Here is a 26,273-nt window from a genome sequence, read left to right as displayed (position 1 = left end):
TGAACCGCACGCAATCTAATACTACTTTTTACCCCACGAAGACCAATTCCTTCACACTCCAACCGGCGCGCAACCCCTTATCCACCAACCTGCCTCTTACCTAAGACGATGTCATCTCGCACAACACCAGGGCCAGCAGCCAAGCGCCGCCGCGTCGAGCTGGCCAACGCTACACTGCGGAGGCCTTTTCGATCTCCCATGATCAATCGCACACCGCCTGGTGACAAGCCAACAGATTACACGGCGACGAAGCAGGGTAAAACGACAAAACTACGAGCGGCGGTGGGTAGCGGTGATGGCGTCGTCGATGCCAGGGCAGAAGGGGAGGAAGAAGACGACGACGACGACGACGACGAAGAAACAAGTTTCTCCTCGGTATCGACGCCAGCAGCGAGGAAAGCATCAAAGAACAGTCTCCACTATAGTGGTGCCAGCGCTGCTGGCCCCAGTACGAGTGCACGACGGAACGCGAAGCTACCCATTCTGGATTTGAGCAACAAGCAAGAGCAGGGGCAAGAGCCTCGAGCTACCAGTTCTGGTATCAATCAGAAGCGAAGTAGGATCGGGTCAGGAACTTCTTTTGTCTCCAGTACCACTTCTACGCGTCCTTCCGTTGATCTAAACCATCTCGCAAGGGGGGCAGTTGTTAGTGAGCTTGGTCCAGATGGCAGTGACGACATCTTAGCCGGACTGCAAAAGTCTCACAGGGAGACGAAGGTTCATTTGGTCACTATGCAAAATCAGTTGGATCTCATCAGGCAGGCGAAGCGTATCGAGATAGCGTCACGGACGGCTGCTGTCGAGGAGAGCAAGGAGCTACGACGGCAGGACGCAACAGTCATTGACGCGGAGTTGAAAGGGTTAGTAAAGAAATGGAAGCTCGCGAGCAGACAAGCAGCAGAGGAATTGTTTGAGCTTATCAAAGGGAGGGTGGCGGATATGGGCGGGGCCAAGGCGTGGAGGGAGACGAGGAGGAGGCAGAGGGAGGGGTTTCATTCTGCTTGGGACGATGAGGGGCAGAAAGGGAAGAAACGAAAGGGAAAAGGTGATATTGATGAGCGGGATATCGAAAACTCCGATGTCAGCGGCGATGAGGATGATGACAACCGGCGATTTTCGCAAGAAGCTGGAAACAATGACGATGGAAACGGAAGTGTGGAAGACAATTGCGAGGACTCGGTAAGGTTACTGTGGCAAAGGTGAGTGTCACTGACAGAAAAACAGGGGCTAACTTGACGCACGTGTTGCTGCTAGGGATTTACCATGCTCATGATGCTGCAAAGCCTCAATATTGAGCCTGACGTCTTGGGATACGATCCGAACGAAGACAAGTGGCTGGATTAGAGGCCTGGAACGCTTTGCCAAAGGGAAGAGAAAGAGAAGGCAAGAAAGAACAAGAGGGAACCCAGGAGCTGCCCTCTGGGCCCCCACAGCTCGGAACGATCACTTGACGGATCAGACCAACGGTTTCTCACCTGCCTCATCTCAGAAGGCCAAGTCGTCGCGAGGAATTAGTATTCCAAGACACCCAATGTGTCACGACTCCGAGATTATATCTCTCCATCCGACAATCAGGAGGCCGTAAGTGTGTCTCTGTACACCAGATATACAGGCCACTTTTCATGCGGGCGAGACCTGATTTATCGAGTAGGTACATGATCTTTGCAAGACATCCGATATTCGCGGCAGGCAATGCACACAAGGGCAGCGATCTAGGACATGTCTGAACCTTTGTCCCTTCAGCGGTCCTTGTAAGTATCCGTCACAGGCTTGAGCTTGGTGGTTAGTTGTCACGGGTTCCCAGTTCCTGTATGAACCCCGACGGCAACCTTACCCGTTTCCCCCGGATTGAATCAAGTTCGAGTTACCAGGCGCTCGCTTCTGTGGTGTTTCTTTTATTCCAGCCTTAGGGACTTGCCACGGCCAGCCTACGATACCCGGGACAGGAAAGGATGGCCTAACCGCTGCCGCCAGCCACTACCGGCGAAGGTAGTGACATGGCCTGTGTAACTCTTCAGGGGTTCCGGCTCGGCAAACAACTGAAACTCAGATAAGGGGTACGACCTCAGGTCTGATGAAACCTTTCTGCCGTACAAACCAACCGCCCGAGCACCACTGCCGTTTCGTAGCCTTTGCTACATTCGAACTGGGATCATGCCCGCTTGCACCTTTGCTGCAGTTTGTGGCTTGCAGACTCGCAGTCGACTTGCCCCGGATCCCCGGGTTGCCACAGTAGCGGCCGACTTGTATGCAAGCAAGTCAAGCAAGCGCGATCTGGGGATGGACCACGACCATGCACTGCAACGACAAGAGAAGCCCCTGGTTACAGATTTTATCCTTTCTCTTACATACATGACTGCCCCTTACGGTGACTCCCGACTGTGTCCTTTATTGCGGCTTATGAGGTACCAACTCTAGTCTACCCAGGGAAGGAATAGATAGACACAATTTGGTGGACTAGTGTCGGACGCCCAGGACACATGGTCGGCCTCCCTATCGTGAATCATGGAACCTTCCATTCAGACGTGTGCTGTGATTTGCGCTTACCCTGTCGATGACTGGGACAAGTGCTGTTTCACGACCGAGCACGTATCACAAGATTTTTGGGAGATGGAGTGAAGGAAAGCAGGCAGGTCTCTCTAGATCTGTCTTCTTGATGGAGTAATCTGCTCTCGGCCCCAAGTCTTGGCAATTCTGTGCCGTCTTCCTCTCCCTCCGTCTCTCGCCTAGGTTGTAGTCGCCGCCACTCACAGGAGGCACTACGTGTGTCTGGGTCCTCTACTTCTTCTGTCTCATCGCTCAGTGCACAAACCCGGCATTACACTCTTCCTTCTCTCCTGTCTTGCAAGACCGCTGCTACTACTACGAGAGATCCCATGCTGCTGGGCGGCAGGAGGAAGGTTCTAAAGAGTGTTGGTTCCTGATCACTTCCTCTTACCCTGTTCATTCGTTTTCACTTTCTGTCTCTGACTCTTGTTCTTATCACTAATTCCCCCTTCTAGCCCCATCATTTATCTTATCATATCCTTCCTCAGACTCCGCCGACATTCTTGACAGCCGGAGCTCACAGTTGGCTTGGTGTATCAGTGTCTCGATATATCCAACTAATAACTACACGTTGGAATTTCGGACTTGTCTACTTGGGCATTAGTGTTGCCTACATACCTCTGTTAGAGTGTTCCTGCTTGTCACACTCGTGTTCACATTCTGCTGGCTTGGAATAGACCATCATGGCGGCGTCTGAGTCGATAGTCAAACCGACTCTCTTATTATCGAGGATAGTCTCACGGGAGATAAGAGAATATAGCAACTGTACTCGGGGGGCAGATGGCTTCATCGACCCAAATAGTTGTTATGTCCCCTTTTGGTACACAAGAGTAAGTTGTGCCTCCTCGGTTCACTCGGTCACTCACTCCTCCAACATCCATGGCGACAAAGACAGGCTATCAGTAACATTCTGCCAGTTCCTTTGCTAATCCTATCATCATTGAACATCAGACGGGCGTCATCGTCAAATGGTCTCTTTTCCTCGGCCTAAGTACCTTCTTCGGGCTCTACCTCATACTAGGCTATCTCCACGCCAAAAGGCGGATAACGAAGGGTCAACCACCCATGGCGTATCACAGGGTTAGCAATCATTCTGTTATTCTCTTCTCTTCTCGTGTTTCCCACAGATCCTTACATCATTCTCCTTCCTCTACGCCCATCTTGTACCCTATTTAATCCATTCCATTCCGTCCGAAGACCACAGAGACTAACACAACCCAAAAAGTGGCTCGTCGCCCGCGACGATATCGCCCGCGTAGACCCTCGCTACGCTGATCCCCAAACAACCTTCCGGCCTTACGGCAACCCTGCTGTTCTTACCAGACCCGGCAGCCAACAACAACAGCCCTACGGAAACTACGGAATGTACCCAGTTCCCCCACCAGTCTATGACCCCGACGCTCCTCGTCCCCCGATGTACCCGGGACCTCCACCGACCATGGCCATGGCTATGGCGCAGCCGCCCGATGGAGCGACGAAGGTGGATCCTATGCAACAGGCGCCAGTACTACCGCCGGTGTCAACAACAGTGCCACCAACCTCTGGAACTGGCGGCGATGGCAACGAGCGATATGAAGCGCCGCCTGGACCACCACCGTCGATACAAGCACAGGCGCAGACACAGGCACCGGCGCCGATAAGGCAGCAGGGAACGGGTGGAACGAATCCTTTTCGTGATTGAGTGATTGGACAAACTTTTTTTTTTCTTGGGTAGGAAGGCTTCGTCGGTTTGGGGTTCGTTCGTAATCTTGGCATTCGAATCAACTGGGATGATTAGATGGTTGGTTGGATCGGCAGGTATAGCATTGTCTTACTTTCACATGTTTGATTTGCATTGATTGTGCCAGAATGAAGGAACAACCTTAAGGACCGTGGCGATCACTTGAGCTCAGCCGAGATAGCCAAAGTACTGATAAATGGTATTGATGAAGCTCAAAGTTAACTTACAAATCCAGGCAATGTCTCCCAATTTCGAGGCATCATCATGCGTGTTTGAACCTCATGCCTTTGAAGATAAAAAGCAAACGCCATAACGCCTCGCTGTTGTTTTGTTCCCCGTATATCCGTTTCGTGGGGACCTTTTTTACCATGCCCATCCCTTTGTGTGTACCAGATCCATTTTCAAACGCCAGACAAACCTGAACAAACTGCTATTGCGCTGCCCTGCTTTGATCTGATCGCACGTGGAAAGACCAGACTTCTGTACAGTCTAGTCTAGTCAAGCTCCATAGCATCATCATCAACCTCATCACCAGCAGCAGCACCAGTATCAAACTGCGGCAGTGACCCGGGATGAATAATCTGCACCGTATCCGTCAGTGTATTGTTGACCTGCTGCTGCCTTTGCTGCTGTTGCAGCTGTTGACTCTCCATCAGATGCTTCTCACGAATGCGGGCGCGCGCCTCCAAGATGGCTTTGCGCACGCTATCCTGCTCCTCAGGGACCGTAAGGGACGCTGGCACGCTGTAGAGCACCAGTTGTTTGTTCAGGATATCCGACTCCACAGACAGTGGCTGGGCATTGAGCACCTGGGCCGGGATGCGGTTCTGTCGCAGGTGACTCTCGATATCCGGGAGGAAAACCAGCTTGCTGCCGTCTTGTTCGGCCTCGCTCTCAGAGGAGAGCTCATCTTCGATGTTGTAGATGTACACTTTGTGCTTGGTGTTGTCGACTTGCATGAATTCGGTGTCATCTTGACCTACGGCGGCGGCGGTAGGGTATTGGTTGGTCTGAGACGATAAAGATGATGATGGCAATGTGGTGGGAGGTGTAGTAGTAGATGGGAATGAAGATGAGAAGGAGTTTTGCGCTTGTGGGTTCCCAACGGAGACGTATAACCTATGGCCGCCGTGTTCTGTGGTGGGTTGGGTCGTGTTAGTGACTGAGCGGTGGAACTGAAGACATTATGTCACTGATATGATAGGAGATAAGGGAAGAGAGGAGCGGTGGCGGTGGCGGAACATACCCAGATTCAACAGGCTCATGCGCTTGGAGAGGCGCTCGTGTTCAGGCTGTGAATCGGCTTTGCGCTTCCGCGCACATGGTGCTGGTTGAGGTGCAACATATTGTTGCCGAATGAATTGGTTGGAGCTGATGTTGTTGTTGTTGTTGTTGTTGTCGTTGTTGTGATAGTTGAGTTGTTGCTGTTGTTGCTGTTGCTGATGCTGGTTCATCATACTGTATCCATATCCAGGCATCTCCATGGTGCTGGCGGTGGTGGGCGTGGTGGGCGCAACCAGGTGTGGTAGTGGTCCAGATTGGAAATGGGTCAGCATCATTTTCTCCCCGCGGCCAATTTTCGCCTTCGAACCTCCTCTTTCTCCGTCTTTTAACCCTCCTCCAGACCGCAACTGACGTTTGAAACTTCCGTCTCTCTCCCCCGCACGACCGGTACCACAGATACCTAGCTGCAGGGTATTGGATACCCGTGATACCTTAGTGTAGAGGCTCCGGGTGACCTGGGTGATTTGCGCCAATCACCTTGCGTTGAGCTTCCTGATTGAGATTGGGTTGGCGAGAGATAGCAGCCGGTCCTAAGCGGTAGGTTCTAGATTGTCAGATCTGTTGCCGCGACAAAGGTGGTGTTTAATTTAGCTACTAGCGCTGCGACTAGGCTCTTGGGTTTCGCTGGCCGACTTTTGGTGGGAGACAGACGAAACTCGGTAAAGAATGAAGAGTCTTGTGACAAACAGGTTGGGATTGTCGTTGCGCTGGTTCTCTGCGTATGGGCCTGGAACCAGCGGGAGCAGGAGCTGCAGTGGCACGAGACTGCCCCCAGCCTTTAAGGGCTTGAGTCATTGCTCACGAACCTTCCACAAGTATCGCGGCAGGACTATTACTAGGCCGATCCCGCCCTCCTCGCTCGAGAATCTTCGAGCAGTCACCACGCCCTGCAAGTCCACGAAGCCGCTCACCACCTGCACCCCGACAACACCGACGGCCACCACGACCCGCACACGCACACGCACCACGCTCACTACGGCGAATTCCTCCACTTTCCCGGCCCTTGAGCGCGTTTCGACCGGATCCGCGTTTTCCTCCTCGCGGCTCTTTTCTTCTTCTTCGTCGTCGTCACTTGTTCAGTCTTCAACTCTGCCCGTCATGGCTTCTGATTCTCAGTGGACTGGTGTCCAGGTCCGCAAGACCTTTTTGGACTTTTTTGCAGAGCGGGGTCACAATGTCGGTATGCAAACATCCCTCCGCCACATGATTGCTGGCTACCCCTCATCCCCTCCCCTCCGCTGCCCTGTCCTGTCCGTCGCGGCGGGAGAAAAAAAAGAAAAGAGAAACCTGAGAGGGCATTCCCACATGCTTCACCTGCATGCGCCCGCCGCAACAATGGGCCAAGACACGCCGCGATGCTTTCATTGCCATCCCTAGACACTATCGTTCAACATGGTACCTTTGTTTGCAATGCGCTGACCATTTTCGCCTCCTGTGCGCAGTCCCCTCGTCGTCGGTCGTCCCTCACAATGACCCCACATTGCTATTCACAAATGCGGGCATGAATCAGTTCAAGCCCATCTTCCTGGGCACCATTGGCAAGACGGAGGATATGGCCCAGCTGAAGCGTGCGGTTGACACACAAAAGGTGATATCTCGTCGTCTGCTGCAATATGGTTGTTGACAAGCCTTTACTGACCCTTTGGAACAGTGCATTCGCGCGGGTGGCAAACACAATGTAAGTCCCGGCTCCCTCCTCCAACGCTTGGCCTACCAAGAGCAATTGCTAACATAACCCTAAACAGGATCTCGACGATGTCGGCAAGGACAGCTACCACCACGTACGTGCCGATGCGGTCTATATATAGCGAGCTCATGGCACTAACATATGTCGGCAGACTTTCTTTGAGATGTTGGGCAACTGGTCTTTTGGCGATTACTTTAAGAAGGAGGCCATTGCGTGGTCTTGGGAGCTTCTGACAAAGGTCTATGGGCTGGACCCTCAGAGACTTTATGTCACATACTTCGAGGGCAGCCCAGACCTTGGTCTCGAGCCGGATCTCGAGGCCAAGAACCTCTGGCTCGAGGTTGGTGTTCCCGAGGACCACATTATCCCCGGTAACATGAAGGACAACTTCTGGGAGATGGGTGACCAGGGCCCTTGTGGTCCTTGCAGCGAAATCCACTACGACAAGGTTGGAGGCGGCCGGAATGCCGCCCACCTCGTCAATATGGACGACCCCTTGGTGGTTGAAGTCTGGAACATTGTCTTCATCCAGTTCGACAGACAGGCCGACAAGTCTCTCAAGTCTCTCCCTGCGAAGCACATCGATACCGGTATGGGCTTCGAGAGACTGGTATCTGCCCTCCAGGACAAAACCTCCAACTACGCCACCGATATCTTCACTCCTCTTTTCACCAAGATCCAGGAAGTTACCGGTGCCAGGGAATACACCGACAAGTATGGCAAGGACGACGTCGATGGTATCGATACCGCCTACCGTGTTATTGCCGACCATATCCGTCTTCTTTCTTTCGCCATTGCCGACGGCGCTGCTCCCAACAACGTCGGACGCGGCTATGTCGTTCGCCGTGTCCTCCGCAGAGGTGTCCGCTATGCCAGGAAGTACTTCAACGCTGAGATTGGTACCTTCTTCTCCAAGATCCTCCCCGCCTTGGTGGAGCAGATGGGCGAGCAGTTCCCTGAGCTTGTGAAGAAGCAGACCGACATCAAGGAGATCCTTGACGAGGAGGAGGTTGCTTTCGCTGTCACCCTTGACCGAGGTGAGAAGCAGTTCGAGAAGTACGCTGCTCTTGCCATCAAGAGCGGTGAGAAGAAGCTTTCCGGTGCCGATGTCTGGAGACTTTACGACACATTCGGTTTCCCGGAGGATCTTACCAAGCTTATGGCTGAGGAGCGTGGCCTTACCATCGATGAGGCTGAGGTTAACGAGGCCCGCGAGAAGGCCAGAGAGGCTTCCAAGGCCGTCAAGGAGGCTGTCCAGGAATTCGCCAAGCTCAACGTTCACCAGATCGCTGAGCTCGAGACTGCTCTTAACATTCCCCGCCCCAACTCAGATGCCAAGTTCCTTAAGGGTGATACCAAGGGCAAGGTCCAGCTGATCTTCAACGGCAAGGAGTTCCTTAAGTCCAGCAAGGATCTTCCTGCCAAGACCCCACTTGGTCTCCTGCTCGACAACACCAACTTCTACGCCGAGTCCGGTGGTCAGGTCGCCGATACCGGCCGCATCATTATTGATGGCGTTGCCGAGTTCAAGGTCCTTGACGTTCAGGAGTATGGTGGTTACATTGTCCACAACGGTTTCCTCGAGTACGGTGAACTTACCGAGGGTGATGAGGTCGTTTGTGAATACGACGAGCTTCGCCGTCAGCCTATCCGCAACAACCACACTGGTACTCACATCCTGAACCACTCTCTGCGTGAGGTTCTTGGTGACGAGATCAACCAGAAGGGCTCGCTGGTCGACCAGGACAAGCTCCGTTTCGATTTCAGCCACAAGGCTGCTATTTCTCTGGAGGACATCAAAAAGATTGAGGATCTGTCCAACCACTACATTCGTCAGAACCTCAAGGCCTACTCCAAGGATGTCGATCTCGACCTTGCTCGCGAGATCGAGGGTGTCCGTGCCGTCTTCGGCGAGACCTACCCCAACCCCGTTCGCGTCGTCTCTATCGGCATGGAGGTTGACGAGCTGCTCAAGAACCCAAAGAACCCCGAGTGGCGCAAGATCAGCGTCGAGTTCTGCGGCGGTACTCACGTCGAAAACACCGGTCTGATTAAGGACCTGATCATTGTCGAGGAGAGCGGCATTGCCAAGGGCATCCGCCGTATCGTCGCCTACACCGGCGAGGGTGCCCACCAGGCCCAGCGCGAGGCTCAGGTCTTCAACGAGAAGCTCAACCATATCAATGCCCTCGCCTACGGCCCACAGAAGGCTGCCGAGATCAAGGCCGCCGCCGTCGAGCTTGACGGTCTCACCATCTCCGTCCTTACCAAGGAGGAGCTCCGCACCCGCTTTACGAAGATTCAGAAAGAGGTCGTCGACGAGCAGAAGAAGCGCCAGAAAGCTGAGAGCAAGACTGCCCTCGACACCGTCGCCAGCCACTTCCAGAAGGACGAAAACAAGGAGTCCAAGGTGTTCGTTGGCCACCTTCCCATCTCCGCTAACGCCAAGGCCATCTCGGACGTTATCACCTACTACAAGACTAAGGACAAGGAGAGGTCCGTCTACGTCTTTGCTGGTAGCAAGGACGACCAAGTTATGCATGGTGTTTATGTCGGCACTGTAAGTTCTCACTGATCGTCCCTCACTACATAAGATCATTCGACCTTAAACGATGCTAACCATCTCAACTCTCCAGGCCCTCTCTTCCAAGGGTGTTACCGCCGAGCAGTGGACATCGGCCGTCAGCGCCGTCATCGGAGGCAAGACTGGAGGCAAGGAGCCCAGTCGCCAAGGTGCCGGTGCCGAGCCCGAGAAACTCGAAGAGGCCGTCAAGAAGGCTGAGGAGTGGCTCTCTGAGAAGCTCAAAGATCTTAGCATCTGAGAAAAGAAAATAAAGAGCGATGTGTTGGAGTAGCATCAAGTGATATTGTCTTGTGTCGTCTCCCCGTTTCGTTGATATCCAGAAAAGAGTCCGTCCTTTCACTTGGCTCTATACATGACAACCAAGTTGTGTATTTCTTAGCAGTCTAGAATGGGTGTTGGAGCAAGCGATGACATGGATCGAAAAAAAAGATAAACAAATGAAAAATAAAAACCAAAGAATGTGAAAAGGACGTAGACAACGTCAGTTGTAAGTATAGGTCGGTCATCTTCCTCTTCATGACAGGGACTTGCGGGACACACACACACAGCACGTTAACAGGTGTCATAGTCTTATTTGGGCAAATAGGGAGCTACCTAAGCGGGATAAGAACGTGGGCAAAAGAATGCAAGTCTCCAACTTTACAGCTCTCAATTGAAATAAATCATACACAATCAATGTACAAGGGCCTGCTTTCCCACTTTTTTCATACATAGATGATAAGATGTCTTCGAAACCTGATCCATCTAGTTTTATACAGTATACATAACACTGGCATTTTTATACCATTTAAGCAGCGGGTTCTCGCCGCTTTGCGTCTCCGTCTCTTCCAGGTAGGCCCAGCTGCGCATGAACTCCTCGTGAGACATGACCCGGGACAGCTTGCCGGTGATGGCCTGGTAGACAAGTTCAGACACGCGGAAGTCTGTGGGGAACATAATATCGAAATAGCCTTGATGGACCTTTGGTGGACGAGACAGTGTTCTGGTTAGTATGGCACGAGAGGATAAACTGAAGACCATGAGACTCACCAAGGGTGTAGTAACTGGCACCGGCCGCCGTTGATACCTGGTCTGAACAATCGGCGCATTCACCCCCGGCACGGCATCAGGCAGCGAATGGAAGTCACTCGTCAGCAGCCGATGCGCAGGAAAATACTTGCTCAGCACATCGAAAAATTGCATCAGCCGCGTCGGAATGTACTCAGGCTCGCTCATCGTGCTGCGGAGCGGCCTGATGGAAGAAACCCACTTGCCCAGCTTCGTGGTCGGGTACGGCACCTTATACCGCCCGCCAGTGGCTGCGTCCCGCACCCGGAAGTAACGCGCGGCCACCGGATCCAGCACGGGGCTGTAGAACTCGAAGAAGTCATTGGATTCGCTGATCAGAACGACGGCCTGCATGGGCGTCTCAGTCGCCAGGTCGTAGCGGATGGCGTCGTGGGCAAAGTTGTCGAAGACCTCGAACGCCAGGAAGAAGCATGGGGACGGGACCGGTTGCGTCCAGTCGAAGATGGACTGGTTGATGATTTCCACCTTGTTGAGGTGGCCGCGGCCGGCGGCCGACCGCATCAGCGTCGAGTTCTGGACTTTGGCCAGCGAGTCGCTGATCTCAATAACCTTGTACTGCGTGCGCGCGTACACGTCCGGGTCCATGTCGCGGATGTAGTCGAGGATGTTGAGCATGAGCGTGCCGCGGCCGGCGCCCATTTCGTAGATGATCAGGTCGTGGTACGGGTAGGTCGTCAGTTTGTAGTTGGCCACAAGGTAGCGGGCAATGGCCTCGCCGTAGTAAGGGCGGAAGAGCTCCGTCGGCGTGTACCAGAGCTGTCGCGTGTCCGAGGGAGCGACCTCGTCGAGCTTGTCCTCGAAATCGACATAGCGCTGGGAAAGGACGTTCTGGAACTCGGTCTCGTCGCGGAGGTTGGGGAAGTCGAAGGGCTCGCCGGGGGTGAAGATGGTGACTTGCTTGGAGAAGTAGCCGTAGTTGGGATTGTAGAGGCTGTCTGCAGCATTGTGCAAAAGGAAAACAGAATGTCAATGTCTCGTGCTTGTCTTTCTTCTTCTCTTTTCTCTTCTTTTCTTTTTCATTCTTGGGCTTTGTGCTGTCGCAGCTAAGTAGGTGGATTTCTCAACCCCTCGGGTAATGCGCCATGTTTTTGTCTTGGACCGGCAACCAACCTTCGATAAAGTCCCTTAGGAGCATCTTGACCCGACGTGGTCTCTGTTTCCTGCCCCAAAGCTCGGCCGCAGTCACCATTGGCGCTCTCTTGTACTCCTCTGTCATGTCCTGATTCAGGATCTTTGTCCGCTGCTGCCATTGGCTTTCATCCCCCACGGGAGAGCTCGCGCCACGACGCTGGCTCGAGTATGGTCGTCGCTGCTGTCGTCTGTGGTATTGCTGTACTCGATGTCCATTATGGGCTGTCGCGGTCGCAAGATGGCGGAGATGCTTCTGTGATTGACATGCCGGATGATGGCGAAAAAGCTGTCTGAACAGCTGGTTGACGAGTTGCGAGTCCATACTGACCGGGTGAGTCCAGATTGTTGGTGGGCGAGAGAATGAAGCCCGGGCAGTATCCCGGAGGTTGCTGACGGTCTGTTCGTTTCGCCACCTGCTCCAACTGAACTCCCCGCGCCAGTGAGAAGGAAGGTCGAGGTACCGTATACCTGGTCGGTAAATGTGGTGGAGTGGAATCGTCAAGGGGACACGGGGCGACAGGTGGAGGTTGATGGGGGAGGGGGGATGGATCCTGGAGCTTTTGCGGGGTGGCCCGAGCTCACTTCCTCATTCGGTTCTAGAACTAGCTGACAGTTGCGCTCGGGACAGCGGTGGTGGCGGCCCAGGCCAGGGACACACGACATTGGAGGATGGCTCGGCTCTCGCTGTCCGTTGCCCCCAACGGCGCTTACCACCAGTGACCCGCAGCAACGGGGAAGTGCCGATTCACGACACTATCTGTGACAGGCCTCATGGCTTCCGATCTGACCGGCTTCAGCGGAGGCGAGGCCGGTCACCGGAGCCAAAGGTTCTTCCCTGCCTGCCGTGGGAGACGAGCGACTGAATCGATAACACTATGCTCTGAAGATCCATCGTTGCATGACATCAACAGCAACTTCACAGCAAAAAACCTCACAACTTTTGAGGACAACCCGACCACATCAGATAAGACAGACACCCTCTCACTTCATTTTTCGACATTTTCTGTTCTTGTGTATTTCGGCTTCTGTGCCTTTACATCTCAAAGAACTCAACAACCGAATTCTCTTTCCGTGCAACAGCGCCAACGGCGCAAATCTAACTATCGAGACACCATAACGAGACACCACCTACTATGAGATAATTCAGATTCCCTCCACACCAAACAACCGCCAAGACATGTCAATAAGCGACCATCCCCGTGTCTACGGCACGGTAGCTCTCACAGCCGCCTTCGCCGCGGGTATCCTCGTCACCCTTGGCTTCAAGGATTGCTACCCCGAACTCGAGAATCGGTACCAACGGCGGAGGAACCGCAACCTAAGCCGATCCAATGGCGATTATGGCGTCGTAGTACCCACCGCCAACCGGGTACACCGCGAGAGTCTCATCTTCGGTCCGGTGCGACTAGAAGACCACGAGGAAGTAACAAGCAATATCAACAGCAGTTTCGACTGGGTCGAGGGCATCGAGGGCTGCATCGGCAACACCCCCCTAGTCATGATCCGCAGCCTGTCCGAGGCAACAGGCTGTGTCATCCTCGCCAAAGCCGAGCTCCTCAATGGCGCCGGCGGCAGCCCGAAAGACCGAGTGGCACTCAACATGATCCAGGACGCCGAGGAGCGCGGGCTGCTTGTGCCCGGGCGCGGCGATACCATTTACGAAGGGACTGTGGGCAGTACGGGCATCTCGCTGGCGACGCTGGCGCGCGCAAAGGGGTACAAGTGCCACATTTGCATGCCGAACGACATGGCGATCGAGAAGTCGCAGCTGCTGCACCACCTGGGCGCGACGGTGGAGCGGGTCGACCCGGCGCCCATCACGTCTCCTGATCATTTTGTCAACCTAGCCCGCAGGCGGGCGCGCGAGCACGAGGCGGTGCACGCGGACGGCAGCGTCGGGTTTTTTGCTGACCAATTCGAGAGCACGGCTAACTACCAAGCACATGTCAAGACCACGGGACCGGAAATCTACCGCCAGACGGGCGGGCAACTGGACGCCTTTGTGGCTGGTGCCGGCACGGGCGGCACTATCGCCGGCGTGGCCAAGTACCTGAAGGAGGAAAAGAACCTATGGGAGACGCGCGTGGTGTTGGCGGATCCGCAGGGCAGCGGGCTGTTCAACAAGATCCGCCACGGCGTCATGTACTCGTCGACAGAGCGGGAAGGTACACGCCGGCGTCAGCAGGTGGACACGATGGTGGAGGGTATCGGCATCAACCGCATCACGGAGAACTTTGAGTCCGGGCGGGTGCTGATTGACGATGCCGTGCGAGTGACAGATGAGCAGGCCTGCCGGATGGCTCGGTGGTTGGTGGAGCACGACGGCATTTTCTGCGGCAGTAGCACGGCTGTTAACTGCGTGGCGGCGGTGGTGACAGCCATGAAACTACCAAGAGGCAGTCGGGTGGTGACGTTATTGTGCGACTCGGGCAATAGACATCTCAGCAAGTTCTGGAAGCATATTGGCGATATGGGGCTGGAAAACGATACCCAGGCGCAAGCGGAGGATCTTTTTGCGGAGTTGGGGCTAGAGGAATTGAAGAGGTAGGAATTGAGACGGACTGAACAACGTAAATATTGTGCCTGCTGAGTCAGGCTTGCTGAGTTCGCTGCTGTCATCAAACATGTGATATGTTCTAATTGTATCTCATCCGAGAGTCCAACAGGTCCACATAGAAACGTTTGTTGAGCCATATCGGCCATATGGCCTCTTAACGGTTATATTACTGCTAATGCGTGGTGTGAGGTCTAAGTAGGTCGTTGCCCGTCTCAATATCTACCTCTTTCCAAGTCATGAAGTAGCTAGTGATTCATCGCTCACCTCTTCGCTGGGGTATAAAAAATAATAAGAAAAGTTAGATGATCCATACTCCGATGTTTGAAGAAGTTCCCGAAGGTACAGCGTCTTCCGTCTTCGAGTAACTTTGTTTTCCATTTCCGCTCCTCCCCACCCCCTCCTCCTCTTTCATTGTGCTCTCTAGGTGGAGGGATATTCTTGAGACACCTCAATCTCATATTGCTGCCAAATGAGCTTCCAAACGCGAATGTGATCCAGTCATGAATTATCAGCCAACGAAGCGTGCAACAGGCGGATTTCCCCTTCAAAGTAACATATCGAGCCAGAAAAAAAGACGCACACTCTGCGGCCCAAGCCATACCAAAAGGAATGTGATGAAGGAGCTTGTTGTGCCCCGCCATTTAAGAGAACTAAACATGCAACTGTTAGCGATCAAATTGACTTCCGTCAAAGAAAGCGTGTGTATCAACCATACCTTCCAGCGGTTTCCGCAAACTGTGCACTCGCAGAAGGTCGTCATAGGCTCATCAGCCGACCGTGTTTGCGCCTGGCTGTACGACACCTTCCTCTGTCCGCACTTTCCGCACTTCAGAGCATCACTGATCGACTTCTCCGCCATGGGTACCTGGGCCTTCTTCATGTTCTCCTTCTCCAGCTCTTCATCCCTAGCGCGCTGTTCCTCCGAGGCCAACTCCTTGTCCGACAAGACGACAAGGCGTTCGACCGGCAGCTCGCCCGACATCACTCGTCGTCCCAACGCAGCGTTGTCCTTGCGCTTCAGGCTGGTAAAGAGGGTGCGACCCTTACTCCGGTACTCCTGGTTTTCGCCCTTGCAAGCTTTGAAGAGGGCATTCTCGACTTCGACAGCACGCTTGACGACTTCCTCAATCGACTCAGTTCTTCGGTAAGCGAGGCCGTTGTAGAGCACACCGATGGTGTTGTTGCGCGTCTGGCTCGAGGTTCGGTTGATGTCGACCTTGTCTGTCTTAAAATGGCGCTTCTCGACGTCACCAGTGTAGGGCTTGTTGTACGCGGATGATGCGGGCGCCGGGGATGCATTGGGTGCTGGGGAGCTGGCACCGGAGGCCGCGGCGGCCTGGCTCTTCTTCTTCGCCTCCTTCGCAGCTTCGACGAGCTTCCTCCACTTGTTGACGATCTCGCTGGCAATACGGGCAATGTCCTTGTTGGGATTGGCTCGCAGCTTTCCCACGGTCACACCTGCTTTCGTCGACTAGGACGGGCAAAGTTGTCAGAACTTATACCGCTCACATAGATCGCTCTGCGCTAATGGGAGGGCAGAGCAAGACTCACGCGAAGCTGTTCCTCGGTCGGCTTTGCATCTCTTTTCAATTCCTCCAAAAGTTTGATGACCGTCGCAGGGGGTTCACTGGTGACAGCCTTGGAGAGCGCCTTGATGCGCGCGGCGAGTTCTCGGTCATCCATGGTGTGAGTGGGAGATGACGTTAGGCTGGCCGTGTGTGACTATGCGCAAGCGATAGCGTTCGCGTCAGGTAATCGGCGGCTTCGATTGGGTATGCGAAAATCTCCCTCTACTACGAGGTCAGATAGATATCGAGCCAAGGCTTAGCAAGAACGAGTGAGCTTGTCCTGGACGATGTTGCGGATGAAGATGGTCGAGCGGGAAAAGCAATGACGAGCAGGTAGAAGAGTCGCAAAGTGAGCAGCGATCGTTGGAGAAATGTTAGTGGAGCTTCAAAGAAAGAGCCCCACTCTGCCGGTCTTCAGGTTCCACACCGAACAAAGTGAATGGACTAACAAAAGGGCTGACAGGCCGAGACCGTCAAATAGCAATCGCTCAACAGACGAAACAGGCAGTCCGAATCTAACCGTGCACCTGTGGTAACCGTGGTAACAAAAGACTTCCTTTCAATTCCACGAGAGTGAGATCTCTTGCCAAATATTTGACGGCTGCTGTTTGAATCCGAGAAAGGCAGCTGAAATGAGAGCAAGTAGCAAACAGAGGAGAGGTCTTTGGTCCCTAGATCTGCAAATATATGGCAAAGCGATGCTGCTTATCGCTAGGCAACATTATGTATTTACAAGCTCCAACTTGTCACAGGCTTGTGTGCACCTCGCGGCCGGCTGTTCGGGCTCCGGATCCGGTGCAACCCTCAACATACTGCCTGTCATTGTTGATGTAGTATCTATCAGACATTACAGTACTCATGGTATGCACTTGAAGGAGCTCGGCTGCATTTGTTTACTGTTCCCCTGAACGCACCACTTGCACATCGACTTGTCATTCTTGCCCCAACAACAGGAAACACCCTTCACAACAACAGTTACTATTAACTTCAGTCGTCCCTCACAAACCGTCACAGAATACGCTAACTCAGGTCGCAGGGTGACATAAATCCTTCCACACAGATTCTTGAGCTGACCTCCAGAATATTGCTTGGAATATTCGGCAATCATGCTGACCTACCCCCTACTTCTAATCCATATGGTGCTCCTCTTGAGCCTATTTACTCCTCCGAAATTCTGCAAATGAATCGCCCCAAGAATCCCATGCGCCTGGACCCGGATTTCTGATACACCTCCTTTTAGATTCGTGCGCTCGTACCTGGCCTCTGGTCGGAAAGTTCAGTGCTGCATGTGCCTGACTCCTCGTTGGTCTTTATGAGTTTCTTCACCGATCTGAATTCGATGAAGCACGCAATAAGAGTTGCGAGTATTCCTAGCGGAATGGGGATGATGAGCGCCGCCTGAATCGCCTTATTGTAAACCCGAATCATGGCGGGCAGTTGCTCCGCCGATATCAAGTCGCGGAACGCTGTCGCACCCGCCTCGATCACCTGCTTGATGTCGACTCCCGGGAGCAAGTTGGCGTCGGCTGCCTTGAGCAACTGATGCTGAAATACACTGTTTCCTACCGACACGAAGATAGCGCCTCCAAGCGACTGAGCAGCGGATACGGCCGCAGTTCCCAACGCCACGTCCTCCTCGCTAAGTACCGTCTGCACTGCTGTGAAGCATTGTTGAATCGACAGGCCAAAGCCAGCGCTCGTTAAAACTTCATAGCCTACCCACTGGGCTGTTCCTGTGCCGGGCTTCAACAGAGTCAGCAATCCGAGGCCAACAGTGCCAATAGCAGAGCCGATTACTGCTGGAGGGGTTGCGTAACCAGTTTTGGACACGATGCCTCCTGCAATCAGTGAAAAGACCGACTGGGTTACAAAGAACGGGACCATGTGCACGCCTGAGCGCATGGCAGTGTCATTTTTGACGGCCTGGAACCAGATCGGGAGGAAGAAGGTCATGTTGATCAAGATCGCGTATATCATGAAGGCCGTGCCGCATGATGCCGCCACCGTACGCTGCTCGATGATGCGAGGGGGGATCAATGCCGCATCCCCTTTAGCCCATTGCCAAACCATGAATATAATGGCGGTAATACCACAACCGGCTAAAAGCCAAATGATGAGTGGGTGGTTCCATGAAAAGCCTCGAGTCGTATGTTCAAGCGCCAGGAAGAGCATGATGAAAGCGCCCAGAATGAGGATATTGCCCACAATATCAAGGTCCTTAAATCTGTCAAAGAATGTTCCGGCGTTGCGATTGCTTTTTTGGGGGTTGAAGAACAGAATCAAGCAGATGATGGTTACACCACCAAGCGGCAAGTTGATATAGAAGCACCATCTCCACGTCTTTGAATAACATTAGAATATATGTTATGCAGGAGTGTAAGGAAGACTTACCACAAGGTCCGTAAAGACACCACCTAGGAGAGGTCCGACCGAGGCCCCGACACCGAACCTAGATATGGTCAACATATGAGGCCTTATTCAGAAACAAGGGCAGTCAGGGCTGGGACACTTACATCAAGCCAACCACGGACGTGAAGACAGGACGCTTCTGCAGCGGAACAGCCATCGTCACGATGATAAAGCTGCCGATTAGAATACCAGCACTGCCGAACCCCGCAATAGCCCGCCCAACAATCAGGGTCGCCGAGTTTGGTGCCAGTCCGCAGAGGAGGGAGCCAAGTTCGAATAAAATCATGGCAGTGAGATATGACCACTTGACCGAATACAGCATGAAGATGCGTCCAAAGACTGGCTGGAAAGCACACGATGTGAGCATGTATGCCGAGCCATACCAACCTATGTCTGATGTTGAATGAAATCGCTTCGTGATGTAGGGCGTGGCCTGTTCGAACAGTGTAAGTTCCGGGTCGTTCACTTCACTCATCAGTTCCGGGTCACCTACCGTAGATATAATAGTACGGTCAATCGATAAAAGTAGCATACCGAGCATAAGGCCCGCCATGAGTAAGACAAGACGCAAACCTGTGACATAGTCTATGGTTGGCTCTCTCTCGCCGTTTACGGGTGGGTTCTCATCGAGTGTCATGGGCTCAAATGTGCGCCGCGTGCTTCCCGCTGCTTGACGTTGCACATCCTCGGAGCCATGCTGGCTTGCAGAAGGTCTGGCCTTGATGATTTCCGTCATCGGATACCGTTGCTCTCCAACCGGCGTTACTTGGGGTCTGAGGCTGGAGTTCCGACGGCCAAGTGACGATGTCGAAGAATTCAGGCCCAGAACTTGGTCTCTAGATGATCCACCCAGGGGGTAGGGGTTTTCGTCGTCGCAAGTTGGTGTCATGGGGTCAAAGAACATTGACCGTGATGGTCGTTGAGAGTGGTGCTTCTGTGCGGTTCCTCCACGATTCTGGCGTTTTTGCCCGGTTAATAGCATGGTCCCCAAGGCTGGGTTGCTAGCTTCGACGTCAAAGGTGAATGAAGTTGAAAGAGAAAGAGGGTAGAAAGTGAGTTCGGAGGGGGAGGCTTTATTTTCTAACGCCTCCAAGGAATCATCATGGGTTTTCGGTCCATCCATGGCGGTTGGCGAGTTCGAGTTGATTCACATAGGGATCGGATGATGGGACGGTGAATAGTATTGATAATAGGAAAGACAGAAATGGAAATCATGAAGTAGGTAGCTTGAAACGCTTCTTCTGTCTCTGAGGGCTGTTAACAATAGATTCTGCGTTAAGGTTCCTTGTTTCGCTTGAGGTTGGTTGACAAGATTTTACCCGACGCAGCTTCCTCGAAGAAGTTTCTTTTGCTCAAAACTCACTCATGCCTCACAAATGAATGTACGGCGTACTTTCCCAAATTTGATACCGAGGGCACCTTGATGGATACCTAACCCATTTCGTATTAGACGGTTTCCGTGGATATGGTGTGATCCGATAATTTAACTCGTATGTGGAAGGCGCGCATTGAAGGGCTGTGATGAAGTGGGCAATCGGAACACTGGTCTTCGATCTACTGGATGCTATCACCATCACCTCACTCTAATGATTTGGAATTGTCACTCAGTGAGACTGAGTCACTCATTCCGACAAGCCCCTTCCGTATCACCCGCACAGCTACTAGATGGACGTCGAAGCACGCCAGCATTGGAGGCCTGAGCTGGGTGTGATTCGAGCCAACAATGTTCAGTTCTAAACTCCATCCACGCCAGCTCGTTGCTCACCGTAATGCCGGGATGGCCTGTGACACACTCAGGTAATAGGTTGAGAGGGACAAGTATGCCGGTTATCGTGCCGTTCTATCTACCAAGTGCCTGCCATGATTCGACACTGTTTCCCTTCTCATGGTGTAACTTGCGGTTGGTTACCCTTTACCCGTGTCGAAGGGGCCTCAAGCACATAGACATCTTTCAATTTTCCATCCGTAACTTGGCGGGACAAGGGGCTACTTAGTGGACAGTTGCTCAGGAGAGACACGTCTGGGGAGGTGTATTCTTCCATTAAGGCTCTACCAGTTGCCTTTTGGATTCGGAACATATGGTAAGGAGTAACCAGGCAACGCAGTAAGATGGAGAGGCTCTTAGCACTGCATGTTGCATGGACCTAGCACGGAGCATATCTACATGGCCGTTTGTAATATTCTTGGTTTTTTTTTTTCTCAGATGACTCCCCTCAGACGCCCATAGAATAGGTCAAGAGCATTTTGGGCGTATGCAACGAACGAATACTGAATCGACAATGTCGCGTAAGTTGCCAGTGGGCTTCATCGGATATTTGATGTCATATGTTAATATTACGTATCTACAGGTTTGTGTCTTGGCTCGAGGTCCTTTTTTGCCTTCCCCCATCTCATATCCGATAGACTCTATGTCCACTCATACCTCAAGCATTACATATTGCATTATCCAACGTTAGCGGTTTCATACCATATTTAGGGCATGATCCTGTCTTTCGGCGTGATTCGTGCCGCCTCTCATTACTCGTCGCCAATCATATCCGTTAATAGGCAGCGCTATCCAAAATTCCTCACAAAGAGGCGTGCAGCTGCCTTTGAGGGACTGCCTCAACATGAGAGGCTAGCTGTTCAGATAGGGATGAGCCCGCTCGAGGATCATCCATCGCCGCGGAATTTATCCAAGGTGTATGGTGAATACCTCTCAGACGTCCTCATGATAGCAAAACTGGGATCTGCCACACCAGTTGCCTCTTAACAATAGTTGCACCGTCCCGGGGAATCAGGGCCAAAGGTCAGCAGAATGACCAACGGCTTTTTTCCTCATCTGAAAGAAAATCAGCCAACCCTTTACCGGTTCCAACGGTCCTCCATGTCAGGGGTGTCCCTATAATCCCGGTCATCCACCTCAAACTCGTCACGCCCCATGAGTCTGATACCTTCATCCTTGTTCTTCTTCCCGAAAAGACCCTTCTTCTTGCTCTTACCAAGGAGGTTGTAGCCCTTTCCACGGCCCATGACGCTACCAACGCCAATACGTCTTAGCTTCCTGTTCATCAGGCAGGTACCGCATGACACGAGCAGGACGAAACCAACAATGGCGGGAATGCCAATGTACAGGGCTGCGCCATCAGGAAGCTCGTTCTTGTGCTCGTGAAAGCGGCGGGTACGGACAATGGTAACAGTGGGACCACGGACCCAGTGGACTCGGTGGTCGTTGTGGTTCTTGGCGCCGAAACCAATGGTGATGTTGAGCGCATGCTGCTTCTTGTACTGCTTAGGAGAGAAGAGATTCTTCTTCACATTCCACTCGTAGTAGCCCCAACCGGAGGACATGTAGTCGGTAGCAAAGGCTTGGTCAGTGCCCTTCTGGTCGTAGAAGGCGACGATCTTGATGGAGGTGTTGTGCCCGAAATATTCGGGGTCCCAGGTAACTTTGAGGCAGAGATTGTCAGCTTCGTTCTGCTAATTCGGGAGGTTAAAGACGAGGAAGGAAATCACGTACTGTGCTGGTCCGTGTTGATAGAAATGTTTTGCCCATGAGAAGGCTCGCAGAAAGGCGCATATGGACCATCTTTGTTATGACACTGCTCGAAGGCGCCGCTCCCGGTCTTCTCGAATGGTGGTAACTCATCGTCGATGATGATCTCGTCGTCGGATGTGGGGACTGGGGCAGCAGAGATCACGGTCGGCGTACCGTCGATGGTAGTGAGCACGGGGGTAACGGTAATGGGCCTGCCTCTATCGTTGACAGTGGTCCAAACTGCTGTGAGGGCAGTGATATCTGGCGCAACGGCAGTGGCGGTAGAGGAACCAGTGATGGAAGCCTCGGTACTCTCGAAAACGCCCGCCGGCATGGCCGAACTCGTGCCCAAGAGCATGAGCCATGTGGCGGCGGAGAGAGCGGGAATGGTCGCAAGCATTGTGCGGAAACGTGGGCCGTGGTCCGTATCAAGTCGTCGTTTTCCGCGATTGGATGTATGTGTGGCTGGGGGACCAGTCGACGATGGGATGGAAGAGAGATGGGAGAAAAGAAAGAAACCCGGGTCAGAGAGGTTGAACTGCGCCAATTGATCCGATCCGAGCGAGTCGGTGGAGCGCGATGTAGAAGCAGAGCTAAGAGCGGACACGCCAACGGGTGGATGACAAGGACCAACTGTTTCGGCTTCCGGGGAAGAGAATGTGATGGGGAGAATGCAGCCGGGCGGACAGTTAGCGGCCGGTTGTCCTTCCAATCATTGTAGACCTAAGCAGCGGAGAGCGGCAAGACTTGTCGGAGGTCACGGAGATACAATCTCAAGTTTCTGGCGGACGAGGTCAAGAGGGTCCCGTCCCGTCCGTCTCGGGGCCCTTCGTTCCCGTCAGGCGACGCGCAACGGGCAGCGTCATGGCAGGCGCTGTCCACCACTTCTAGCGCGAATTTGCGAAGCTCCAGTGGCATTGTTGAACCTGCATGTGCCGGGAGCCCGGGACAGCATCAGGTACTTGCCAGGCCGGCAACCCGGACCAAGCGGACGCAAACCCCTGCATGAACACATCTAACGGATCAATGCCAAGAATTCATCGACTTTTCCATCGACAGGGGGTCGCGAAGACAATCAAGGGGTACCAACAGGGGTAAAGTGTAAACACGACGAAAAGCCCCGAGGCTTTTCATGCCTACAACACCATCATTACACATTTGTTTTGGTACAAAATGCATTCGTTCAATCATCAAGATCAGTTTAAACTGTCACATCCTTCCGAGATTCCCAAATCACGGCCTTCAAGAAACAGTGTTTTTGGCAACGATGCCCCGCGCAAACTCTCCAAAGGTAATGTGCTGCTCCATGTCAACCTCATCGCCCAAGTTGGGCTGAGTGAACACCGCAAGCGTGTTGCGCGCAATCCTCCCGGCGCTCATCTCAGCCCGCGCACCCCGTACAAAGTGCGGCACCGCTTTGAACTTGCCGCCCGTGATACGCTCCAAAGCCTCGCCCGTCTGAAAGGCGATGCAATCACGGGGAATCTTGACCTGTACCGTCTGGCCCGTGCGGGACTTGATGTAGAGGCCTGCCTTCGGGTCTGGAGATGTAGGGAGCTCGCCCAGAGGGGGTAGCGAGCCATTTACCGATGGGTTGACAACTGGGGGCGTGGCCGCCTCGTCGACGAACATGGCGGAGGTCAAGCCGGTAAGACAACCGTGGTCAAGATGGGTGGCGCACCAGTCGTCCTCATCGCCCTCCTCCTCCTTGTTGCTCTCCTTGCTGGCATCCGTCGCGGTCGCCTCCTCGGGGAAGTAATGCAGGAGACGGGCCTTGGTGGTAGTCGAGGTCTTCACGACACCCTCTAGATAGCCCGCCGGATAGCCAGCAATCTGCTTCTCGGCGAATCGGTCGCAGGCACGCGCAACAAGGACGGCAACGTCGATAATCAAGCGACAGAGATCTTCAAAGGTAGGCTTGAATCCAGGCAGGGTGCTCTCCTGGGGCCACAGGTTGGGCGACAAGTATTCGGGGAAGTTATCGGGGTTGAACTCCTCCGTCGGCTTTGCGCAAGACAACGAAGGGTCAACATAAAAGGCGCAGTTGGCATAGTAGGAACCCTTCAGGTTGTCGACCTGGCCATTTTTCAAAGTCTCCTTGCCGAGCGACCAGCCAGTCAGATACTTGGCCTTTTCGTTTTCGAGCCGGTCAAGTTCGGACTTGGGAAGGTTTCCAAGGTACGAGGAGTAAGATAGCAATCGGTGGCGCAGCTCAGCGAATTCCGCGGGGACGTCCTTAACGACCAGGATGCCGAGTGAATCGGGACCAAACGCCTCCTCGAGTGCCTCTAAGGAGACAGTTCCTGTCAAGATGCCATGTCAGTAGGGTCATTTAAAATTCGTCAACCCTGATCTGTAGTCAGAGCGGCCGGCTTATAATCGAGGTAATACGCTCGAGTGTGACGGGTAATTTACCGTTCTTCAAATCATTCAAAGATACCGTAACCGCCTGTGCAATGGGCGCCATTTCTATAAGTGGTCGAAAGATAAACTGTTGAACAAATCGTTCAGATACTAAAGCGATCAAGGAAAGCCGTCACCGCCGAAGAGGATCACAGGTCTGACTTGTATTACCTCGTAAAATTTTCCGTTTCTAAACGACTTACGTATCGTCTGGATCTTATAAGATACTCAAGGAACCAACCAAGTCGATGGCCGACGCTAACCAGTTCCCGAGCCGCTCAGAGTCTGCCAAAGCCTTACGGACCTGCTCGACAAGGGAAGTGGGCCCGGCCGAGAGATGGGGCATGAGTGGGGGCCCGGCCGGCTCCAACGGGCATTTCCGGGCCTTCCACTGCCGCACCCCGAAGCGGGGTTTGCCCAGCAAGCATGATGGGGCAAGGACCGTTGAATTTCTTATCGATAAGACTTCGATCTTATCTACCTTTAGGTAGGTACCTAGGTATGTAGAGGTAGGTACCGCTATGGACTTGTCTTGTTTCCATCATCGTCGGTCGGATCGGTCACGTCAACACACGCGCTCGATTGAACCATAACTTTCGAAAGCAGACCGCAAAACAGCCACATACAGTCCGACGGAGCATCAAATATGGTGAAACCTCTCACCTTTAAGGGCGACAAAAAGGCCAAAAAGAGAAAACGCACAACAACCGACCAAAACGACGATGACGTTCCAGAACGGCAAAAGAAGCAATTCAAAGCATCAGCCACCAGTTCCGATATCACCACTACTGCCGCCACCGCTTCCAATGAAGAAATAGAAGGCGAGGAACACGACGACAGCTGGGTATCTGCCGACACGCCCTCCGACGTATCTGGTCCCATCATGTTCGTCCTCCCGACCGAGCCTCCGACTGCGCTCGCCTGCGACGTCACGGGCAAGGTGTTTACTTTGCCCATCGAGAATATTGTGGACGGCAACCCGGCGACGGCGGAACCGCACGATGTGAGGCAGGTGTGGGTGGCGAATAAGATTGTGGGAACAGAGAATCATAGGTTTAAAGGGCATCATGGGAAGTACGTTATGATCAAAGTTTCTTCTGAGAAGCCCCCTTCATTCTTCCCGGTTCCGACCAAAACTCGTCCTATCCGAATAATTACTAATCAGTTCTCCCTGTGATTTTACTAGGTACCTAAGCTGCGACAAAATTGGTCTCTTCACCGCTAACTCCGATGCCATCACCTCCCTCGAATCCTTCACCATAATCCCGACCTTCGACACACCTGGCACCTTCCAAATCCAAACTTTACGGGACACATTCTTAACAGTCCGCGCATCGAATTCATCAAAAGCTAACGCGGCACCTGAGGTGCGCGGCGATGCGACAGAGATCTCGTTCGATTCCACGCTGCGAATCCGGATGCAGGCGCGGTTCAAGCCGCGGATCAAGGCGTCGAAGGAGGAGAAGGCGCGGGAGAAGATTAGCCGGCGCGAGCTAGAGGAGGCCGTGGGGAGGAGATTGGAGGAGGACGAAGTGAAGAAATTGAAGAGGGCGAGGAGGGAGGGTAATTATCATGAGGTCATGTTAGATTTGAAAGTGAAGGGAAAACACGACAAGTATGGTTAAGGGAGCAGGCAGAGGTGAAGAGAGACGGGGCCTGCTGGCCACGCGCGTGCGGGGGGGGTTTTAAACCTACCTCTACGATGGTATGAGACTTTACACGATACCCAAGAAAATGTGACTTAGATCTCAATAGATGGAACTCATTGGTTGGACTTGAAGACTGCACTATGTATCTT

At 53.2% G+C, this 26,273-nt stretch overlaps 11 protein-coding genes across 12 annotated transcripts; 5 read left to right on the top strand and 6 right to left on the bottom strand.

Annotated features, from left to right (window-relative positions):
* Nucleotides 1-49: 49 nt before the first annotated feature.
* NCU10788 lies at nucleotides 50-2,815 on the top strand (the record flags this gene model as incomplete). 2 transcript variants are annotated; one of them, XM_011395009.1, is made up of 3 exons in its annotated part: nucleotides 109-1,179; nucleotides 1,255-1,581; nucleotides 1,652-2,813. In XM_011395009.1, the coding sequence occupies 2 exons, from the start codon at nucleotides 109-111 to the stop codon at nucleotides 1,342-1,344; spliced, it is 1,161 nt and encodes a 386-aa protein (XP_011393311.1). In that variant the 3' UTR covers nucleotides 1,345-1,581; nucleotides 1,652-2,813. The 2 variants fall into 2 exon arrangements, with proteins under 2 accessions (XP_011393312.1, XP_011393311.1); XM_011395010.1 differs by having other exon boundaries at nucleotides 50-1,179; nucleotides 1,255-2,815.
* Nucleotides 2,816-2,860: 45 nt separating this feature from the next.
* NCU02568 (hypothetical protein) lies at nucleotides 2,861-4,524 on the top strand. The gene is made up of 3 exons (XM_960606.2): nucleotides 2,861-3,377; nucleotides 3,499-3,627; nucleotides 3,773-4,524. Exons 1-3 carry the CDS (start codon nucleotides 3,231-3,233, stop codon nucleotides 4,226-4,228), a joined length of 732 nt encoding a protein of 243 aa, XP_965699.2. The 5' UTR covers nucleotides 2,861-3,230; the 3' UTR covers nucleotides 4,229-4,524.
* Nucleotides 4,421-6,316, bottom strand: NCU02567 (hypothetical protein). Its single transcript, XM_960605.3, has 2 exons — nucleotides 5,514-6,316; nucleotides 4,421-5,402 (listed from the first exon to the last, which is right to left on the bottom strand). The coding sequence occupies exons 1-2, from the start codon at nucleotides 5,824-5,826 to the stop codon at nucleotides 4,762-4,764; spliced, it is 954 nt and encodes a 317-aa protein (XP_965698.2). The 5' UTR covers nucleotides 5,827-6,316; the 3' UTR covers nucleotides 4,421-4,761.
* NCU02566 (alanyl-tRNA synthetase) lies at nucleotides 5,665-10,560 on the top strand. Its single transcript, XM_960604.3, has 6 exons — nucleotides 5,665-6,731; nucleotides 6,994-7,139; nucleotides 7,203-7,229; nucleotides 7,297-7,332; nucleotides 7,390-9,798; nucleotides 9,875-10,560. The coding sequence occupies exons 1-6, from the start codon at nucleotides 6,218-6,220 to the stop codon at nucleotides 10,058-10,060; spliced, it is 3,318 nt and encodes a 1,105-aa protein (XP_965697.3). The 5' UTR covers nucleotides 5,665-6,217; the 3' UTR covers nucleotides 10,061-10,560.
* On the bottom strand, nucleotides 10,436-12,550 carry NCU02565 (hypothetical protein). Its single transcript, XM_960603.2, has 3 exons — nucleotides 12,001-12,550; nucleotides 10,852-11,825; nucleotides 10,436-10,782 (listed from the first exon to the last, which is right to left on the bottom strand). Exons 1-3 carry the CDS (start codon nucleotides 12,341-12,343, stop codon nucleotides 10,573-10,575), a joined length of 1,527 nt encoding a protein of 508 aa, XP_965696.2. The 5' UTR covers nucleotides 12,344-12,550; the 3' UTR covers nucleotides 10,436-10,572.
* Nucleotides 12,551-12,743: 193 nt separating this feature from the next.
* cys-12 (cysteine-12) lies at nucleotides 12,744-14,837 on the top strand. The gene has a single exon (XM_960602.2). It carries the CDS (start codon nucleotides 13,199-13,201, stop codon nucleotides 14,567-14,569), a length of 1,371 nt encoding a protein of 456 aa, XP_965695.1. The 5' UTR covers nucleotides 12,744-13,198; the 3' UTR covers nucleotides 14,570-14,837.
* NCU02563 (transcription elongation factor S-II) lies at nucleotides 14,690-16,501 on the bottom strand. Its single transcript, XM_960601.2, has 3 exons — nucleotides 16,130-16,501; nucleotides 15,294-16,049; nucleotides 14,690-15,228 (listed from the first exon to the last, which is right to left on the bottom strand). Exons 1-3 carry the CDS (start codon nucleotides 16,259-16,261, stop codon nucleotides 15,220-15,222), a joined length of 897 nt encoding a protein of 298 aa, XP_965694.1. The 5' UTR covers nucleotides 16,262-16,501; the 3' UTR covers nucleotides 14,690-15,219.
* An 881-nt stretch (nucleotides 16,502-17,382) lies between these two features.
* Nucleotides 17,383-18,922, bottom strand: NCU02562 (hypothetical protein; the record flags this gene model as incomplete). The annotated part of the gene is made up of 3 exons (XM_960600.3): nucleotides 17,383-18,486; nucleotides 18,538-18,595; nucleotides 18,660-18,922. 3 exons carry the CDS (start codon nucleotides 18,920-18,922, stop codon nucleotides 17,383-17,385), a joined length of 1,425 nt encoding a protein of 474 aa, XP_965693.3.
* Nucleotides 18,923-20,836: 1,914 nt separating this feature from the next.
* NCU02561 (hypothetical protein) lies at nucleotides 20,837-22,979 on the bottom strand. The gene is made up of 2 exons (XM_960599.2): nucleotides 22,055-22,979; nucleotides 20,837-21,983 (listed from the first exon to the last, which is right to left on the bottom strand). The coding sequence occupies exons 1-2, from the start codon at nucleotides 22,470-22,472 to the stop codon at nucleotides 21,400-21,402; spliced, it is 1,002 nt and encodes a 333-aa protein (XP_965692.1). The 5' UTR covers nucleotides 22,473-22,979; the 3' UTR covers nucleotides 20,837-21,399.
* A 127-nt stretch (nucleotides 22,980-23,106) lies between these two features.
* Nucleotides 23,107-24,815, bottom strand: NCU02560 (hypothetical protein). The gene is made up of 2 exons (XM_960598.3): nucleotides 24,488-24,815; nucleotides 23,107-24,375 (listed from the first exon to the last, which is right to left on the bottom strand). The coding sequence occupies exons 1-2, from the start codon at nucleotides 24,537-24,539 to the stop codon at nucleotides 23,315-23,317; spliced, it is 1,113 nt and encodes a 370-aa protein (XP_965691.2). The 5' UTR covers nucleotides 24,540-24,815; the 3' UTR covers nucleotides 23,107-23,314.
* A 186-nt stretch (nucleotides 24,816-25,001) lies between these two features.
* NCU02559 (hypothetical protein) lies at nucleotides 25,002-26,249 on the top strand. Its single transcript, XM_960597.2, has 2 exons — nucleotides 25,002-25,549; nucleotides 25,662-26,249. The coding sequence occupies exons 1-2, from the start codon at nucleotides 25,122-25,124 to the stop codon at nucleotides 26,098-26,100; spliced, it is 867 nt and encodes a 288-aa protein (XP_965690.2). The 5' UTR covers nucleotides 25,002-25,121; the 3' UTR covers nucleotides 26,101-26,249.
* The last annotated feature ends 24 nt before the right edge of the window (nucleotides 26,250-26,273 follow it).

Source organism: Neurospora crassa, linkage group I (genome assembly GCF_000182925.2).
Source record: "Neurospora crassa OR74A linkage group I, whole genome shotgun sequence".
NCBI classification, from domain to species: Eukaryota; Fungi; Ascomycota; class Sordariomycetes; order Sordariales; family Sordariaceae; genus Neurospora; species Neurospora crassa.
This window is presented reverse-complemented; position numbering and strand designations above follow the sequence as displayed.

Coding starts and splice junctions, on each gene's coding strand:
- NCU02568 (XM_960606.2), top strand. CDS start 3,231: ATGGCGGCGTCTGAGTCGATAGTCAAACCGACTCTCTTATTATCGAGG. Junction 3,378..3,498: donor TCCCCTTTTGGTACACAAGA/GTAAGTTGTGCC, acceptor ATTGAACATCAG/ACGGGCGTCATCGTCAAATG. Junction 3,628..3,772: donor CACCCATGGCGTATCACAGG/GTTAGCAATCAT, acceptor CAACCCAAAAAG/TGGCTCGTCGCCCGCGACGA.
- NCU02567 (XM_960605.3), bottom strand. CDS start 5,826: ATGATGCTGACCCATTTCCAATCTGGACCACTACCACACCTGGTTGCG. Junction 5,403..5,513: donor CATGAGCCTGTTGAATCTGG/GTATGTTCCGCC, acceptor AACCCACCACAG/AACACGGCGGCCATAGGTTA.
- NCU02566 (XM_960604.3), top strand. CDS start 6,218: ATGAAGAGTCTTGTGACAAACAGGTTGGGATTGTCGTTGCGCTGGTTC. Junction 7,140..7,202: donor GTGCGGTTGACACACAAAAG/GTGATATCTCGT, acceptor CCTTTGGAACAG/TGCATTCGCGCGGGTGGCAA. Junction 7,333..7,389: donor GCAAGGACAGCTACCACCAC/GTACGTGCCGAT, acceptor ATATGTCGGCAG/ACTTTCTTTGAGATGTTGGG.
- NCU02565 (XM_960603.2), bottom strand. CDS start 12,343: ATGGACTCGCAACTCGTCAACCAGCTGTTCAGACAGCTTTTTCGCCAT. Junction 11,826..12,000: donor CCTAAGGGACTTTATCGAAG/GTTGGTTGCCGG, acceptor ACAATGCTGCAG/ACAGCCTCTACAATCCCAAC. Junction 10,783..10,851: donor TGCCAGTTACTACACCCTTG/GTGAGTCTCATG, acceptor CGTCCACCAAAG/GTCCATCAAGGCTATTTCGA.
- cys-12 (XM_960602.2), top strand. CDS start 13,199: ATGTCAATAAGCGACCATCCCCGTGTCTACGGCACGGTAGCTCTCACA.
- NCU02563 (XM_960601.2), bottom strand. CDS start 16,261: ATGGATGACCGAGAACTCGCCGCGCGCATCAAGGCGCTCTCCAAGGCT. Junction 16,050..16,129: donor CGACCGAGGAACAGCTTCGC/GTGAGTCTTGCT, acceptor TGCCCGTCCTAG/TCGACGAAAGCAGGTGTGAC.
- NCU02561 (XM_960599.2), bottom strand. CDS start 22,472: ATGCTTGCGACCATTCCCGCTCTCTCCGCCGCCACATGGCTCATGCTC. Junction 21,984..22,054: donor TATCAACACGGACCAGCACA/GTACGTGATTTC, acceptor TCTGCCTCAAAG/TTACCTGGGACCCCGAATAT.
- NCU02560 (XM_960598.3), bottom strand. CDS start 24,539: ATGGCGCCCATTGCACAGGCGGTTACGGTATCTTTGAATGATTTGAAG. Junction 24,376..24,487: donor TTTGAATGATTTGAAGAACG/GTAAATTACCCG, acceptor GCATCTTGACAG/GAACTGTCTCCTTAGAGGCA.
- NCU02559 (XM_960597.2), top strand. CDS start 25,122: ATGGTGAAACCTCTCACCTTTAAGGGCGACAAAAAGGCCAAAAAGAGA. Junction 25,550..25,661: donor TTTAAAGGGCATCATGGGAA/GTACGTTATGAT, acceptor TGATTTTACTAG/GTACCTAAGCTGCGACAAAA.